Consider the following 18499-nt stretch of genomic DNA (forward strand, 5'->3'; position numbering starts at 1 on the left):
AAGGACAGATCCTGAAGTTGAGGCTCCAGTACTTTGGCCACCTCATGAGAAGAGAAGACTCCCTAGAAAAGACCCTGATGTTGGGAAAGATGGGGGGCACAAGGAGAAGGGGACGACAGAGGATGAGATGGTTGGACAGTGTTCTTGAAGCTACTAACATGAGTTTGGACAAACTGTGAGAGGCAGTGAAGGATAGGTGTGCCTGGCATGCTCTGGTCCATGGGGTCACGAAGAGTCGGACATGACTGAACAACTGAACAACAACAAAGTTAAGGAGGGGGGAAATTAGCCTTCATTATTTATTTGAAAGATCATACCTCTAGTATTATTAAAACAGTAATAGCAACAGTCAGTCAATTGTGCTTTAACTATTAACATACAGTAACAGCCACCCTTTGCCAATTTTTGTTACCCCTACATAGCTTTGCAGGAAGCTAATCTACATTTCCCTGTTACCGGTAAGGTTCTCCCTTCACATGAAAGTGCTTAACACTTTGAGGCAAATGTATCGGGGGGGGGGGGGAGAGAGAGAGAGAGAATGTAAAGGGAGAGAAGACATTTTGAAAAGGATTTATGTGACTGCCCCAAATCCACCTCAATAATAGGAAACAAAATCAATATATTTAAAGCTATTTTAACAATTATAGGGTGTGCAATCTATTCAAAGATTTTATAACTTAGGTCGTGACATATTGGCAAGTCTTATAAAGCAAGCGTCTCCTACACCTGCCATTTACAAATGTGTGTCCTTTTTCAATATTGATTCCATAAACAAAGCCTCCTCTTCCTTTGTAGCTGAAAGGGAAAGCAAAATGATGCAGGCATAACAGGAATGGGAACAAACAGCGACATGCGGACCCAACGTTGCTTTTTATTTATTTTTGACTGATTGATTTTCTTAATTAATCCAAAGTAGTTTGCATTACAACATCAAGGGGTGGGGAAACAAAAAATATCACTAGTGTCTTTTGTCAGACATAACATTTATGTGCAATGTTAAATCTCTACGGCAGCTTTCATTTTATATGCAGGTCAAAAGCAAGCAATAATTCCTGGTGCTTGCAGCTGTGTTGATTCATCCATTGGGTTCCATTGCTCTAATCTTCCTCTCATAACTGTACTGAATGGTGATTTTTGTTGACTGCTTTCATTGTGTGTGGCTATGCCTTGCATAAGCAAAAACTGCTGCAGGTTCTTCTTGGCATACCTGCACTAATTCACTTATTTCCTGTCTCACAGCACTGCCTGCTGTTTCATCCCTAGGCTTCCTGTGGCCAGATTCCCAACTACTGTGCCAACTTCTCTGAAATTATGCAGGATCTTTGTGCTGCCAATAAACATATACTATGTGGCAATCTCCCTTTCTTACCTGTCTTAGGCTAAAATACTATGTGTTTGCTTGCAAGAGCCTGTATTCAGAACCACTGCAATAAATAATAAAAAGTACTGTTTGGGAGTTTAAGGAAGTATTTTTCATGAAGAAAACAGTGGTATAATTTTGTGTTAATATAGTGTGTTAAGCATAAAGGCCTGAAGTGTATTCAGTTGACTAGCAGGGGGAAGATGACAGGAGCTGAGCAGTGTCTGGTTTGGAACAAGTCATCCCTCAGGGATGAAGTGGGAAGCGAGTACAGTGGTACCTCAGTTCCTGAATGTCTCCGTTGTTGAATGTTTCGTTTTTCAAACACCAAAAACACAGAAGTAAATGCTTCAATTTTTGAACGTTTTACGGAACTCGACCATGCGACACGGCTTCCACTGAGTGCAAGAAGCTCTTGCAACCAATGGGAATCTGCGCCTCAGTCTTCAAACGTTTCGGAAGCCCAATGGTCTTCCAGAACAGATTACATCCAACAACAGAGGTACCACTATATGGCCATTCAAGAGAGGGAGGGGTAGAACTAGGCATTGAGAATGCAGGGGCACATGCCAGCAATTCAGAGAGGCTAAAGTACCATTGGCTAAAATGCAAGTGTCAAAGACATCTGAAAAGAAGTGTTTATATGCTTAACCTCCAAGCCAAGATGGGTAAGCTAGAGTCTTACCGGTAGATGGCAGCATAGATATAGTGGGCATAACAGAAACCTGGTGTAATGGCCCCATTTTTACTGCACTGATTCACCTCACCTAGGGAGAAAAGCAGTGGTAGTAAAATAAAAGGTAGCTATAGGGATGATGGGAGGTAGGAGAGAGCGAAGGAGAAGAGGAAACTCAAGAGCATGAATTGTTGTTGGCATCTGTCTGACTTGGGAGAAAAAGGGGGCGTGTGCCAGCAGAGCAAACAGAGGTGGAAGAGAAGAGGATGGGAGCCAAGATAGTTGTAGGTGTGTGATATCAGCAAAATTTGGGAGGCAAAAGGGGCAATGAATGAGGAAAAATGGGAGGAAGGCCTAGAAGAATAGCATGACACCTGTGAAATTTTGTGGGCAGTTCCCTAGTAATTTTTCTAGAAACAAGCTGGCAGCTTCCAAGGTATCCAATCTAGTTAATGGATTGTTCCATATGCTAGCCTGCAAAATATGGGCAAGTAAAAGTATCATTTCATCTTGATTAAGCTTTCCTTTAAAAACTTCAGATTTTTCTGTAAAATAACTATTGCTAGACTTTTCCATTGTGTCCTAAATGTGCCAAAATGCAATGATGTGGTAAGAAATGCCATATGTATGTGTTGCACTGACCAGCATCACAGAGATATGAAATTCTTATAGCAAAACAGCCCTCTGCCTTGACAGCTCTGATGTGAACGTATTAACAAAAAATTGTGCTACAAGAATCCAATATCTTTGTTTTGTTAGTCACTGTAACATACCAGTATATCTGGTTTTAGTAATGAACTGCATGCATTATACACATCAAGCAATTCTTATTCCATGCTTTCCAGATCATATTCCTGTTACACCCCTCACTAATCCCCCAAAACCATGTTTGGATTTGGAACTAGCCCAAGAAGCATGAAGACAGCCCAAAGGCAGGAGGTCCCATACAGCTACAGCTACTCAGAAGGAAGGAGCCATTCAGAATGGTGAACTCCAGCCAGCCAGGAGAGCCTGATTGCACTGCTCATGCTTGGGCCAGTCTTACATATATGGGTTATGAAGTCATTCCCAGGAATACTCTCCCAACAGGACACCCGCTCTACTGTTGCAGCCTTACTCTGGCTATATGCACAGCACAATCCAAAAACAAACCTCCATGCTAGGGCTGGACAGGGATTATGAGATGACGTTTTCAACGGAAGGCCCCGAAAACCTTCTATTGTGGTACCACAGTTTGGCACACGCTGGAACCCCTAAAATAGTTTTCACAGATGTACATACACTATGGGTTGTGTACCTATTCGTACACTTAAAGGTCTCGGCATCTTACTGTCTATACTTACAAACTGAGGCTAGACTATGTCCCTAGCTGTTTGCCTCTGCATTTTTAGTAGCTTAAGCTCCTCATTGCACAAGTTTGCTGAGAGATTGAGTGGTAGACCAGCTTCTGTCTAAGAGCAGCTGTATCCAAGGTTCTAGGAAGGAATAAATTATAGCTCTCCAAGACTTTGGGCAGTAAACAAAATAAACCAGACAACAGGAATATAAAGGGCAATAAGGTAATGAATAAATTATCTGGAAAGAGCCAAGTGCCAATGGTGCGGCAGCAAGTGAAGGAAATAACGAACTCAAGGTCTGGCTATGTAGTTTGGATGAAATATTGAACCACATGGAGAGAACAATCTAGGAGCAAAATAAATTCTCAAGAATGAAGAGCTGAGAACATGTCATTGCAAACAATAAAAAAACCACCTGGAAACCAAACTTTAGGTATAGGGGTAGATGCAAAGATTATAAATCTTGGTTTCAAATCTTTGTGGGCTAGTTCAGAGTAAGGAAAAATATGAAGAAAAATAAGAATCTTGCAAAATATTTCACCCAAACATATAATTTAATGTATACTAAACAAAGATAGCAGTGAAGTAGACAAATTTATATCGGCTTCAGCCAAGTAAGCAATAACTAAATTTACACTTACTTGGAAATAAATCACACCGATATCAGTGAGGCTCACTTTAAGTAAACACGCTTAGGATAGATTTGTAGAACTGTAGGGCTTAATGGATTTAAAAGGTCAGTTAGTCCAAGTTGGTACAGAGACTTCACATTCAGGCATCAGTCCCTGTTATATTAATTATGGTTTATCACAAATAGTGATCCTGAGGAGCAAAACATATCATGCTAGGGGTGTTTAGTAGGTCATGAAAGAGGTTTACTAAAGCAAATCCAAGACATGGAACATTCCATAGGACAAGGTGAAAACCTGATTCTGATCAATCATTGCTTTCAAAGTGTGGTGTTCTTGTTTCATTTTCTGAGGCAAATGCAACAAGAAAATCTGTCTCCCAAGTTGGGATTCAAGGCAGCTTACAACATTTTAAAAATGTTATAAAATATAAAGTAATTAAAACAAATTAGTTAAAAACAATAAGTACAATAAAACACATTTAGAACCAGCATCAAAATATCAATTGCCCTGACAGCAGCCCGACATCATCTGCATCTAGTTTTCAAAGGCATCTCTGAATAGGAAGGTCTTAGATTGCCAAGGAAAGATAACAAGAAGGGAGCCAATCTAACCTCTCCTGGGAGGGAATTCCACAATAAAGGCTCTCTTGTTTGCCAACACAAGAGCAGTAGCAGACTATGAACAGTGTGTGTCAAGCTAAAACCCAGAAGATGGTGTGATAAAAATATTCCTGGACTTCACTACTTCACTCATTTATTTATTTTTAAGCGGGTAGAATTGCAAGATTTAATGCCCAACTGAGTACAACAACAATTCCCTCCACATTAAACACACACACACACGTACATCAGAGAGAAGAATGAGTATGAACTTTTGTGTAGGAAGGTTTTTCTTTGAGAGGGAGAGGTTCATAGGCAAAAAATGTCAGTCATGAGATCCACGTGTGAAATATGGAATGGTACGGTATAGCAATAGTTTTACTGCTTGATCTAGTAAGTTGTGGAGTTCAAGCCAAAGGAAATACCCAGAGCTGCAAACCAATCTCAGTATTAAAAGCCCCATAGCAATATTGTAGAAGATCCAACAATATCAGATGGAGTAGTAGAGGAAGAAGACACATTGTGAGGTGCTGTTTGCAAGATAAGAGAAGAGAAACCAGCCAGATCCTCCAGGCTTGTGCCAGTCTTGTGAGGGAGCAAATGCCAGACCTTTTGACTGATTCGGCAAAGATCAGCACGAATGCAGAGTGTGGAAAAACCAGGTACATGGTTGTACTGGTGCTATAGAGAGGCAGGCTTGAGATGGTTTACTATTTACAGTAAAGCATTGTAGGTTAGTTTCTGTATTTTCAGCTTGCATATGGGAAATCAATTGACTTGCCCTGCTATTTGCAATTAAGCCCTAGCTATTAGCACTAAGGAACAGATAACTCATTGCTACTTTTAGTTAAGGCCTGAACGCAAGATATGTTAGTGAATTCACTTAAGAAATTTCAGATCTAATTAGAAATTGATTTCTCTCTCTTTTTATTGTATTGTTTAAAGAGGGAAACAATACATTTCCATTAAAACTTTCAAACCCAAGCTATAAAAACAGGTATTGAGAAAAAAGTTGTAACAATTTAAATGGGTACACATTATTGTGTATCTTGTCATCTCAAAGCATTAGGAATATTACTTTTTTTACAATAAGTGTTTCCTTATTGGCTCCAATGGAGGGAGATTAGTTACATCATATTGAGACTGGCAAAGGAAGGCTGATTCTGGGGCTTCTTCCATGAACAAAGGGACCTTGGACCCATCAGATCCTAGGCCATCTCCATGCTATCCCTGTTCCATGCAGAGCTTTCAATGGGTATAATTGGGGCCTTTGGGGCATATGCATCTTCACCACAGATGACTCCATTAGTTGATATTACAAATATAAATACATATAATTCAGTATTGGGTATATCAGGAGTATAGGCATAGACACACCTCCATTAATTACTTGGGTGGGTAAATGGAGCAATGGATGAGGATTTGACCCCCCCCCCAAATTGAGGGAGATGAACCAACACTCCATTTTCTATCCATATAAATAGAAAAGTCTTAGTTTGAGATCTTAGGAGTTAGAAGGCAGGACATAACTACTTGGTACCCAAAGTTTGCTGTACTTTCTACTGTACTTTCACTTTGTTTTGAATGGTGTACTTTTGCTGTTAGTCACCCTTGATTCTCATGAGAAGCATATCATGAAATAACAACAGCAACAATCTCTAGCCTATGTCCTATTGCTTCTATTTCCTCATTTTCTCTCTCTCTCTCTCTCTCTCTCTCTCTCTCTCTCTCTCTCACACACACACACACACACACACACAGAGAGAGAGAGAGAGAGAGAGAGAGAGAGAGAGATTAAATTGGGAATATTTATTCCAGTTTCAGAGTTTCCTTTCTGGGTATTTGAATTGCAGAATTTCCAGAGCATCTATATTTATATTGTGTGGCTACATAGTATTCCCCAGGCTGTTTATTGAAATGTTCCAAACTGCATTTCCATCACATATAATTATCACTATAATTAGCCCCACTGTGGCATACTAGTCAATAATATAAGGGGCTGGGAAGTGGCAGCTCTTGAACAAATCTGACCCTCTGAAGGGCAAGGCTTCAGCTGCCAACCACAAATTTAGGTTTGCTTCCCTTGCCTTCTTACCTGACACAAACATTTTAGGCACTGGGGAGAGGAAGAGCAAAAGTTGACGGCAAAATAGGGAAGAAATAACAGCTGTACATTCAGTGATGAAGCGGAGCAAACACCCTCAGGAAACTCTCCAAGAAACATAGTAGTCAACAAGGAACATAGGAAGTTGCCTTTGTCCATGTAGTTCAGTATTGTCTACACTGGCTGACAGCAGCTCTCCACGGTTTCAAACAACAGACATTCCCAGACTTGCCTAGAGGCGCTGAGGACTGAACCCAGGACCATCTACATGCAAAGTTGTTGCCCAAGAATTTATCTATGGACTTTTCCTTTTGCTAGAGTAAATATGATAGACTAAAACTAAATCTTTTCAACTAAATCTGTAATGTCGAGCCAAAAGATCTTCCAATTTTGCTACCCCTTTGTGGGTTGCAAATCAGAGAGGGGAGATTTTAGCAATAGGGAGAGGGTAAACCTTTGCTGAATAATCAGTGCCAGCACTTCTTTGGGTGGCCATCCTGGAGTCCCTTCAGGATGATGCTATGTAACATCATTTAGCGAAAGGGTTTAGAAGCAAAATGGGGTTATTTCCCCACGTCCCATTTTGAGTAGAAATTTCACTGTAGCAGACTTCCATCTCAGAGAGACTCTAACAATTATAGTTGGCTTGCTGGTTTAAAACACATACCACTATGTTTTAATCCTAATGCCCATCCTTTTTCTAAGCCCATACTGGCAAACCTAAAAGAATCTCTTTTTTATATTTTACTGGAGGCAGTCTTGAGTTCCCATATTAGGTGGAAAGGCAGGCAAAAACAAGCAAACTAGACAGGATCATGTGGGCATAGTACTTTGCAAACCGTGTCAAATGTAGCGACTTTATAATGAATAGTTCCATATAAAAATGTACATATGGATACACTGGTGTGCTACTAGTCTTTATTTGACTGGTCTTCTGAGAAGTGTGAAGAAGCTGGAAAGGGGTTAACAGTTTGAATGGTAAACATATAAGGAGCACAACAAACCATGCATTGTCAGCTTTGTTCTAATTTTCCTGGCACAAAGCAACAACTCAAAGGAAGCCAGCCTTTTCAGTGGCTGAGCAAAAAATGCTTATTAGCTCACTAGACAAGGCAAAAAGGAAAGAAGGCAAAAAAGAAAGGAAAGAAGGAAAGAAAGAACTAGGCTTCAAAAGAAAACAGAAGTGATTGGATAATATAACATGTTGTTGTGTTTATTTATTAAATGTATATACTGCCAACACATCATAGCTCTCTGGATGGTTCACAAACTCATTAAAAGTACAGCAAACTAAATTCAAGCCATAAAACAGCAAACCCATGTATAAATAATGTAAACATAGGGGGGACCCCACACATCTAAAACCCAACATAGGCATAGCATCTAGGAACAATTTCATATCAGAAAAAAAGAAGCAGAGTAACATGGTACAGCTATCTAAAAGCACCAGATAACTATACCCATTAAAAGGCCTTGGAGAACAAAATAAAGGTTTTAATTTGTCTATAAAAGACCATAGCATGGGTGCCAGGCTGTCCTCTCGGGAAAGCATTCCCATAAGCATGGTGCCACCACCAAAAAAAAGCCCTCTCCCTAGTAACAACCCACTTTACTACACTAGGTAGGGGGACCTGGTGAAGGGCCTCCAATGAGGAGCTCAATAAATGAATGAGCTGGTATTTATGGGAGAAGTTAAGTTATAACAAGTTGACAAATTGCAACTGGTCCTTATTCTGAAGAGCAACTTACATGGTTGGACAACTATACTGGAGGCTGAATTCCTTTTTTAAATGTAAATATCCAATCAGTATACACTTAGGATAACAACAAATGAATCAGAGCCATAGCTGCTATTTAGGAGAATTCTTACCTGACTGACCAGGTGGTGGGACTCCTGATGATCCTCTTGGCAGGCATAAAAACACCGTAAGTACTGCTGCTTTGTTTCCTGAGCAAGGCTCAATGGCAATTGGCTTTGGAGAACCCTGAAAATGGAGAAGGAATTGTATTACGTGATCTACCGTAGGTTATTTTATATTGTTACATATTGGATTCTTCATTTAAAACATTTACAACTATCCACAATACAATAGGAGCCTCAATGTTTTCCCGTGAAACGAACCTTTCATTTCATTGACTTAAATACAGGTTTTCATGAATACAGTAACTTGCATTATTCAGTTAAAATGGCAAAAGAAAGAAAGAAATGACCTAAAAGATAATGTTTTTCATTTCAGCAAATTTAGTAACATATGTTAATTACTGAAACTTTCAGATCAGCAATATGATGTTTCAGCACTACAGTTTCTCATAGGATTAGTATCACTCAACAACTTATACAGAAAGCAGAGTGAGAAGAATACTGTGTTACGTTTTCAAAAACAGCTGTGCTCGCAGTAGTTCTCCCACTCCCACCACACAGAGAGAGAGAAGGAAAAGGGGAATATATTGCTAAAGATAAAAGGTGAGGATTTCCCCCCTCACATTTTAAATCAAATCAAATATACATGAAGAAAATATTTTTGTTAAAATCAAAAAGATAACAAATTGGACTTATCTAATGTGATATATATGTGGTATTTATATATTATCCCCCAGTAGGGAACCAGAAACATATTGCGCATTGTCATAGAACACAGAAAGGGAGGCTGTTCTGAACCCAGGTGGTCTGTGCAAGTGGTTTGATGCAGGGATACTAAAGGAGGATGTCAAAAACACCAGAATGGCCAATTCTAGTGCTTTCTTACAGGGAGATGTAAACTTGCAACACAGCCTCTGAAGCTCCACTGCCATTGCAGATATGGTTCAGACATTGCGGCAGTGAGAGGCCACCATGACTTGCCCAGAAAGCACTAATATGTTAAGCATAACTTATACAAAAGACACATACGTCCATTGGGCCAGAATCTCTAGGTGGCAACTATCAATTCCAAGACTCCCTTTCTAGGCCAAGAGGCCACCATCCCAGGGCCCACAAGTAAGCACAGCATCAAAGCAAGCCAGTTAGCATATATCAAAGCAAGTGCATTTATAAGCATACGTGAGCTCATCCTTGCAACAACTGCCAACTAGTCCCAGGGTTATCTTGTCTACCAATACAGTATAGTGTTTACAGGCCTTCTGGATCAGTCTTGCCTTTGGTTCAACACAGAGGGGGAAAGCAAAGCTTTGCAACAGGGGACAGGTAGCAACTTGCTTTTGAAGCAAAGCTAAAAGAGGCAATGCAGAACATAGGGAAGATTAAGATCTAATAATTAAGAACAAAGGAAGCTGTCTTATTCTCAGCTAGACCATTGGTTTATCTATAGCTGTGTCCACTCTAGAGCTGTAATATGTGCTTGGGTCACTGTTTGTGTGTGGGTTTGTGCTGCTTTATCCCTATTTCTCCTTCAGCAACCTGTACAACAGTCTACCCCCATTCAGAAGCATCCCCCAACCTTCAAAAAAGGGTTTTTAAGGAGATTTGAGAGCAGATGGGGGAAGGAAAGTTACTGTTTGTCAGACCTCTTTAATTGTTTGTCTGGACTGGGGGGAAAGCAGAAAGCAAGGAAAAGTAGAGGAGTGTTCTCTGCTCTCCACCACCTGGTAAGCATACAGAGACCAACCTGCACATGGGCATGCTCAGAAACAGCATCTAGAAATCAGATCCAAGCCATCACCCCAATAGTTCCCCTGGCCAGAGATCACAGGAGGTTGGGTAAAGGGATTCCAATTCTGTTCCATTTCTAATGTCATCAAAAGTATGATTAGGTCCAAACTGGGTCCAGAATTAACCAAGCTATTCTGCAATTTTATTTAATTTTAATTGAAGAGACTTCAATTCTGAACTGAACATGTGCGAGTTCCGCCCTCCACTGAACTGCAGTTGCTACTCTGACAGACAGAAGTCACCTTGGAATAGTTTAGTGCTTTTTTAACTTTTAAAAAAATCCGCATGTGGAATTTCAGTTCTGGCTACACTTGTGTGACCATTCTTTGGGGTAAAATCCAGTTCTGTTCGCATCAGAGGCGAGGGGCACAAAGAACTCTCCTCCACAAAAGGCTTTTTCCTATTCATTTTATTGAAGCAAATATATATATGTGCACATTTCCTTGTGCACACAGATCTATTCTCTTTCTTGGACTTTATGGGGCATCTCATGGATCTTTCACTTGGACTGAATACAGATATGTAACTATTTTAAGAGGACTCCCTGGCATTCATATATGAGCACATCAATATAAGTCACAGCAACACAAATTTCTTGAGTGTCTAAGATTCAAGAAGTAGCAAATACATACACTATAGAATGCAAATCCACAAAATTCTTAGCACTTGAAAATGATTTATAATTAGTCATGTTTCCATATTTGCATTTGATAAATCGTATGAATTTCTCATTTCAGAGCTTACATGTTTAATTATGTATTGAAGATATTTCTAAAACCTTTGCGGTCAAAAACAGTCATTTTACCCTCTTATGTGTAAATATTTAGAAAGCAATGCTGTCATGTTCCTATGGCAAAAAAGAAAAATATCCAAGGGGAAGCTCTGTCAATGGGTTTTGATTTGCAGTTCAAAGCCATTAAACTTTTCCATTTACATGCAAAATACAAAACTACATGTAAATGTCAACTGATTTAAGGATATAAAAACAAGTGACAGTTTAGCAATGTTAAATATGCTGACATGCAATTCTGCAGTAAAAGAAGAAAATAGTATTCTTTTCCACTGCATAAACAATTATCAATTTCTATTTAATTAACATAAAGTAACCTATATTTATTACTCTATAACTGGGATACACTTAGTGAGCAAACATGCAGGAAAAACTGAAATGAGATGAGGTATATTATTACTTATCAACATTTCCCTGCACAAGTCTGCTTGTGAGAAAACTCCCCAGAATTTATTTTAATGTAGAGGTCAGAACTTAAAGGTGTTCACAGCAATTTGTGCTAGAATTCCTTGTGATAAAGTTAAGGACCAGAAAAAGGAGCAGCAAACGAAAAATTGTGGCAAACATATATATCGGCCATCAGAAATAATACTGTTGCTAAAGCTGCATGCATTGGGACTTCCAGCCCAGCCAACCTACCTGGTCAGCTGATTCAAAGATTTTATAGCCAGTGGTATAGTTGATTACATACCTAGTCGTATAGAACCCTCAAAACATGAAAGTAAATTTGGGCACTGCAGACATTTGTATGAATCAGTCATGCTCTATTTAGGAAACAAATTTTACCATTCAGGTATTTCCACAACCTCAGCTTGGAGCAGCTCTGGAGAGGGGTATTATTTAAATCAGCACCACATTGTTGAGATGTTGCCTTAATCCAGGGGTCAGCAACCTTTATCAGCCGTGGGCCGGTCCACCGTCCCTCAGACCATGAGGTGGGCCGGACTATATTGGGGGGGGGGGTGAACGAATTCCTATGCCCCACAAAAAACCCAGAGATGCATTTTAAATAAAAGCACACATTCTACTCATGTAAAAACATACTGATTCCCAGACCGTCCACTGGCCGGATTGAGTAGGCGACTGGGCCGCATCCGGCCTATGGGCCTTAGGTTGCCTACCCCTGCCTTAATCCATTTAGTCTCAGTTGATTCCCTGATACAATTTACCCACTACCACCTGCTTACTGGCTGCGGAGGAAACTTACAAGTCCCTGTTTTGTAAAATACAAAAATTAAAAGACTTTATGAGATCTGATTATAGCTCTCCTATGCCTGGGTAGTTTGGTCCTTATGATTATGGATCAGTAGCCACTGGTTTCCATTTTTGGCATATCCCCCGCCCCAAGACAAAAGTGGATTGGTGTGATGATGTTGTAGAAATTTAAAGAAACCAACAACCTAAAAATGGCTATATAAATATGCGAGAGACAGCCCTTGATTTTTGAAATTCACATCAATAAAATATTTTCAGCTATTAAAACTTACAGAATCTTAAGAGACTTTTGCTATTTTAATTTTGTGTCAATAAAATTCTGATAGCATATCCCGAATCAAATGGTATTACCATTAACAATTTCCAACTGAACTTCATCAGAATCAAGTACATCTAGCATTTTCTGGTTTTGCCTGAAAAAATGTTTTATAGCACGTTAAGGCTGGGAAAGCAGAAGTGCAATCTTAGCGTATATCATTTCAAGTTTGTAGGAAGAGACCCAGGCAGCATAGAGCAAATGATAATAATTCAGATACCCTTAGGTTTGTCAGTTGTTTAAAGATAAATACATAACCATAAATCAAAGTTATTTCAGTGGGACAAGACACATTCTTTGAAATGTACAGTTTATCATACACTTTCCACAGCTTTTGGGGGGAGAGATAAGGCACATGCTTGTTTACCCAAAGCACTTAAGAACTGTGATTTATTTGCTGGAATTGTCATATTTTGGATAGCAAGAAAAAGTAGCTGTTAATGGTGTGCCAAATAAGGAAGGGGGGGGGGAGCCGAAGACAGTGAGACAGTTAATAAACCATTTGGACGGAGTGGATAATATATGGAGGAAACAGATGTCTTCTTAAAAATAAACTGGGTGTGGGTGGGTGTCCTCCCTGTTTTCCTTTGTTGGCCTGAATGAATAAAGCTTACAGAAAGTTGGGGGGTGATTGGGAGATAAATACATAAGGTACAGTCCGGTAAAGGTTAAGCACATCTGAGTGCCACTGATTTCAGTAAGTGACAGTTAAGCATATATCTAATTTTCTTGCACTGTCAATTATTTCTTAAATCATGGTGTCTGTAGCATTATGGAAATTAAAACATTTTCCATCCTTTAAAACTCATATAAGCCACAGCAAACAATTTATGAACCCAACAGTTATCCCAATTTGTATTTGATTTGAGTTTTAGTTGGTTATAATATTGTATTTAATCTTATTTATTTTTTGTGTATTAGGGGTATCTGCATTTTGCCAAATATTTATATGCTGTATTTAAATCAAAATAACAACAATAATCCCTAACGACTCGCCATGCCAGCTGTGGCTGGAATGAGTTTTAGTCCAGAAACATCTGGAGGATCACAGTTTCCCCACTTTTGCCCTAGAGTTTGCAACCCGTCAGATTCCTAGATGGGGGAAAGTGATACACGTTTTCTGCATGGTAACGCCTGGCAGAGACTTACTCTGCTTGCAATCACCTTCTTGGAACTTAGTCGACGAGCTAAACCTTCTGGCTACAACATTAAACCACCCCCCCCCTAGTTTTGTTTGTTTGTGTCCCCCCCCCCCCCACAAATCACCCCACACGCCTGATGATGAATGCAGGAAAACTCAAAAGCTTGCCACATTGTTCTTGACTTTTTCATTGATCCTTAAGTATTACTAGAATGTGGACTTTAATACCAGTAATATAAGATCATTTTTATTAACTTCAAAAAAATCCAGCTAGGGGCAACGTGCATGCATCCCTAGGAGGAAGAAAATGAAGCATATGCTGAGATGGATGCTGTACTGTTCCTAGCAGTGTAGAAACATAGGTTGTGCTTGCATAGCTCTGCTCAAAAAAATCAGTGATACTGATTAGTTCTTTTGGGGAAGGCTAGGTTGCTGTCAGGATCTTCCCAAGTGTTGCTCATGAGTAATGACAGAGCCTTCAGTAGCTAAGACTATTTATTGTGCATTACTATTTACAGTGTAGAGCTAGTTCAAAACATGACCGCTCAGTCACTTGCAGAATCCGGAAGTGCCCTTCTCCTGTTTGCCGCCCAACACCCAAGTCTCGGCACCCTGAAACGACGTCTGCTGTGCCCCCTGACCCCCCGATGCTGTGCTGGCGCCGGAAGCAGCCGTTCTTCCTCAGATCCTCTCTGGCTGGTGGTGCTGGGTATTTGCCCAGAGTCTCCAAGCCTTTGCAGCTCCCCCTCCCTTGGAGAGAGCTCAGGCGAGAGGCTAGAAGAGGAAGAGGAGTCTGTCGACAGAAGCGGCTGGGGTTCCCTGTAGCATAGAGAGCCCTCCCCTCGCGAAGAGCTGCTCTCCCAGTCCTCCTCTCGAGCAGGACCTCCAACCAGCCCCTCCTCTCGAGTAGTCCTCCTGTCCCTCTCTTCCTCGAGAGGAGGACCTCTCTCCCCTTGCTCCTCCCAAGGAATACCCTTGCCCCGGCTCTCCTCCCGAGTAGGGCCTCTCCTCTCCCTCTCCTCGCGAGGAGCCGGGCAATCCCTGATGTCTTCATTTAGACAAATGAATTTCTGTTCTTTTTTTGCAGCATTATGCAACTAGATTCCGGTAAAGATGAAAAAGGATTAATAAAATACTTTAAAAATATTCACTATCATCACAAAGTGAAATGAGCTAAATGTGTGAAATGTTCTCTACTCATTTATATTCCAAGAAAAAGAACACCCATTTTATTTAAGGACTTGGTCATCTATTTTCTGGGCAGTCATTTGAAAGCTAGGTGCATCTAATTTTTAAAAGTGCATTATTATGCCATAAAGACAAATAGATCACGAAAGACTAAATGGCTGCCATCTCTTGCCAAAAAAGCAATTAGAAAATTGGATAAAGGAATTAATGTGGGTATGTTACACCTGTCAGCAGTAATAAGTATTTTGACATGAGCAGAATAAAATTTGACACAGTGCACAAATACTGATCTGATCCACAAAGTACTTAGAATGCAAACAACTATGCATTAATCACTTCCGTGTCGCCAAATGAAAACATCAGAAAGCTATTCTTATCACAATTTGTCTATAAATAAATTAGTCCCTGAACAGCCTGAATAATTTCCCCTTTGCAGATAATGATAATTTACACTAATGTAAAAATTAACTCTTAATCACATTATTAACACTGTATTTATTTGGTGAAGACCAACTAGAGTAAACATGATTGCTTTGTACGTAAGCAATCTAGTGTGTTGATTTTATGCAATTAACATGGGCAAACTCAAATCCTCACAGCTACGTTCTATGGTTTGTGGCAACTCTAAGAGGTCTGTTTCCCACCCCCTGCCACTGCCGCCAAAAGAATCAAACTTCACAGGAAAAGAGTGAACAGGACAATAAGTGGTCCTAATATCTGCAATGCAAGAAATATTAACTGTGCAATTCTAGTTACAGGTGGGTAGCCGTGTTGGTCTGCCATAGTCGAAACAAAATAGGAAATTCTTTCCAGTAGCACCTTAGAGACCAACTGAGTTTGTTCTTGGTATGAGCTTTCGTGTGCATGCACACTTCTTCAGATACACTGAAGAATACACTGAAGATACACTGACTTCTGTTTCAGTGTATCTGAAGAAGTGTGCATGCACACGAAAGCTCATACCAAGAACAAACTCAGTTGGTCTCTAAGGTGCTACTGGAAAGAATTTCCTATTTTGTGCAATTCTATTTTTCTTCTGCTGGTGTACCTGGCTTTTGCTCCCACTATAACATGGATGCAATGATGACATTGCACTGGAGAGCTATTGGCATGTTTCAGCGAAGAAATTAAAAGCTTTTTGGAAGTTCAGCATCCTTCCAAGAGTTCTCCAAACTTGGGCTTGGAATCCTACCATACTTTGCTGTGTTTTCAAATTTCCAAGCAAGGATAAAAAAAGACTATTGATTTCTCATTGTACTGTCTGTTAAGCAGTTTGGGGGAGCTGCAAGCTAGCTAGACAACTGCAGTCCTACCCCCCCACCAGTGTCCATCTTTCAGTGCTCTTTACAATTGGAATTCCTGCCCAAAATTAATAGCTTTACAGTAATTGTTAACTATTCAATACCATTTTTGTTGGCTCTATTATTTTACTGAAAGAAAAATAATAATGAATAATTTAAGCATTAATGAAATTATTACACAAATACTTTGACTGGAGGAAAATCTATGGTCCAGGGGGAATATTCTTCAGAAAATATTGCAACTGCACGTTTATTCATAAACTGGATAAGGAATCTGTTGGCTATCAGATTTATTTATTTTCACTTTGCTTTCTCACTAAATGTTCTTGCCATTAAAGCCATTCCTAGTACAATAGGACGTTTTATTTTCAGCTTACTCTCAAGAATGAACTTGAACATTGTCGATGTTTTTGCATTTCTTTACTGCAATGTTTACCAGCTGAGACTCTCTCAGTGATTTACAACTTTAATTAATTAAACTCCAACCCCCCTATGTGGTAGGTTAGCATTATTATCTATTCAGAAACAGTGATCTACTGAGAGGCCTCTCTCCCTTGGCTTCTTAAAATTCAGCCACCAAACTGAAGGGAGAATTGAGCTAATTTCCCTTTCTCTAGCCAATTTCCCTTTTGCCACAGCTAACTCACTCTTGTCAAAGGCATATTTATCCTCAGGGTTCATACAATTATATCACATAAGTACATTATGTTCCATTTCCAAAACTCACTGAAACCTTAGGGAAAAGAACAACACAGAACAGTGATAAAGGTAGTCTGGACATTTCCCTCTACAAACTACACTGCAGATGCTACCATAGAAAGATGACTTCTAATCGCTTACAAAGGTCTCACTCCAGCAAGGTTATGAAAGTCATACTCTAGCACAAATAGATGGAATTTCCAGCTATCCAATTTATGACAAAGAAAATTAATATGATCGTTCAGCAGGCAACACAGATCTAGATCCCAAAGCTGTTGATCAAGAAGAACAACTTTTTAAATCACTTTACTGTAAGGCCATAGTTCCAGATATTAATTTGTTCCCAGTGCATTAGGAGAGCTGGTTCTAAGAAACAGGGAAGAGGAGACTGCTGGAAGGGAGAGCTAGGGATTTAGGGAGGACATTGGTTGTGGAAAGAAAGCATGGAAAAGGGAGACTACATGAATAATGGGAATGGGCAAAGGAGAGAGGAGTCTGAATGGATGATTGCAATCAAATGTACCTGATGCTGAGGTGCATGCTTGGCAAATACTAAGATCAACAAATACACACATATACCTATTAAAAAATGGAGAACAAAATGAATTACTCTCCTTAAAAAAATCAGTAAAGGACTATAAAATGCAAACTTGGCAATATGTTTTGGCAAGAGAAAAATTCAGCAGTGTAACAAATTACTCTGTGCTATAAATACTATACTCTTTGCAGGCAACTGAATGTTGGAAAAACATGTGCAAAAGTGATGAAGGCATAAATGAGATTTCATTTCTCCTGCCCGTGAACCATCCACAGGCAGACCCAAGGTTGATGTCTTATCCTTTATAACATTTTGTTCCTAAGAGTATCATTAGTATTGAGAGACCTTACTCTTTATCCATAGTGGATTTTAAGAAAAATACATTTGGGTATTATAGAAAAACTATTACTATTCAACTGTAGATGAGAGAAAGGAAATCAATGAGACATTTCTCTCATACAGAGGAGCAAAAGGTTGCCAATGTTATAATAAAATTCCCATTATCTCTGAAGCCTAACTGCACAATGGTACCTCCTTGAAGAGAACCATGCAACTTCATCCTATCATATTACATACAGGTAGATCTCATCTTACGCTGACTTTACATACACAATCACACCTTTATGAGGATTGCAGATTTGTTTTTGTTTTTTAAAGGGGCAGGATTGCAGGAACTGCCCCGCTCCGGAAGGGCCATCTGAGATCTCATGGAAGCTCTTGCATGACCTACCTAGAGTCCAGTAAGCAAGGTGGGGGACTTAAAAAGCTCTCTGCATTGGATTGGGTAGGAGGAAGGCCCTCTCAGTGTCAGCTTTGGACAGGTAGGGATGGTCACATGGGAACTTCAGAGAAACCATGCCCATACAAAATGATCTGCATTTCAGTCTCTGCCTATGGCTTTATGCCTGCCACACTGACGGAGTGCACATGGGAAACAGAAAACATTGTACTAAT

General features: G+C 39.8%; 1 protein-coding gene across 3 annotated transcripts in view; it reads right to left on the reverse strand.

Moving 5' to 3' along the window:
* The window catches only part of ATRNL1 (attractin like 1), a 505113-nt gene that overhangs the window by 63972 nt on the left and 422642 nt on the right, over positions 1-18499 (reverse strand). For all 3 annotated transcript variants that reach the window (XM_033149571.1, XM_033149570.1, XM_033149569.1), the window contains one exon: positions 8579-8693. In XM_033149571.1, coding sequence (XP_033005462.1) covers positions 8579-8693 — 115 coding nt within the window. The remainder of the gene's footprint in view (positions 1-8578; positions 8694-18499) is intronic.

This window comes from Lacerta agilis, chromosome 5 (genome assembly GCF_009819535.1).
Source record: "Lacerta agilis isolate rLacAgi1 chromosome 5, rLacAgi1.pri, whole genome shotgun sequence".
NCBI classification, from domain to species: domain Eukaryota; kingdom Metazoa; phylum Chordata; class Lepidosauria; order Squamata; family Lacertidae; genus Lacerta; species Lacerta agilis.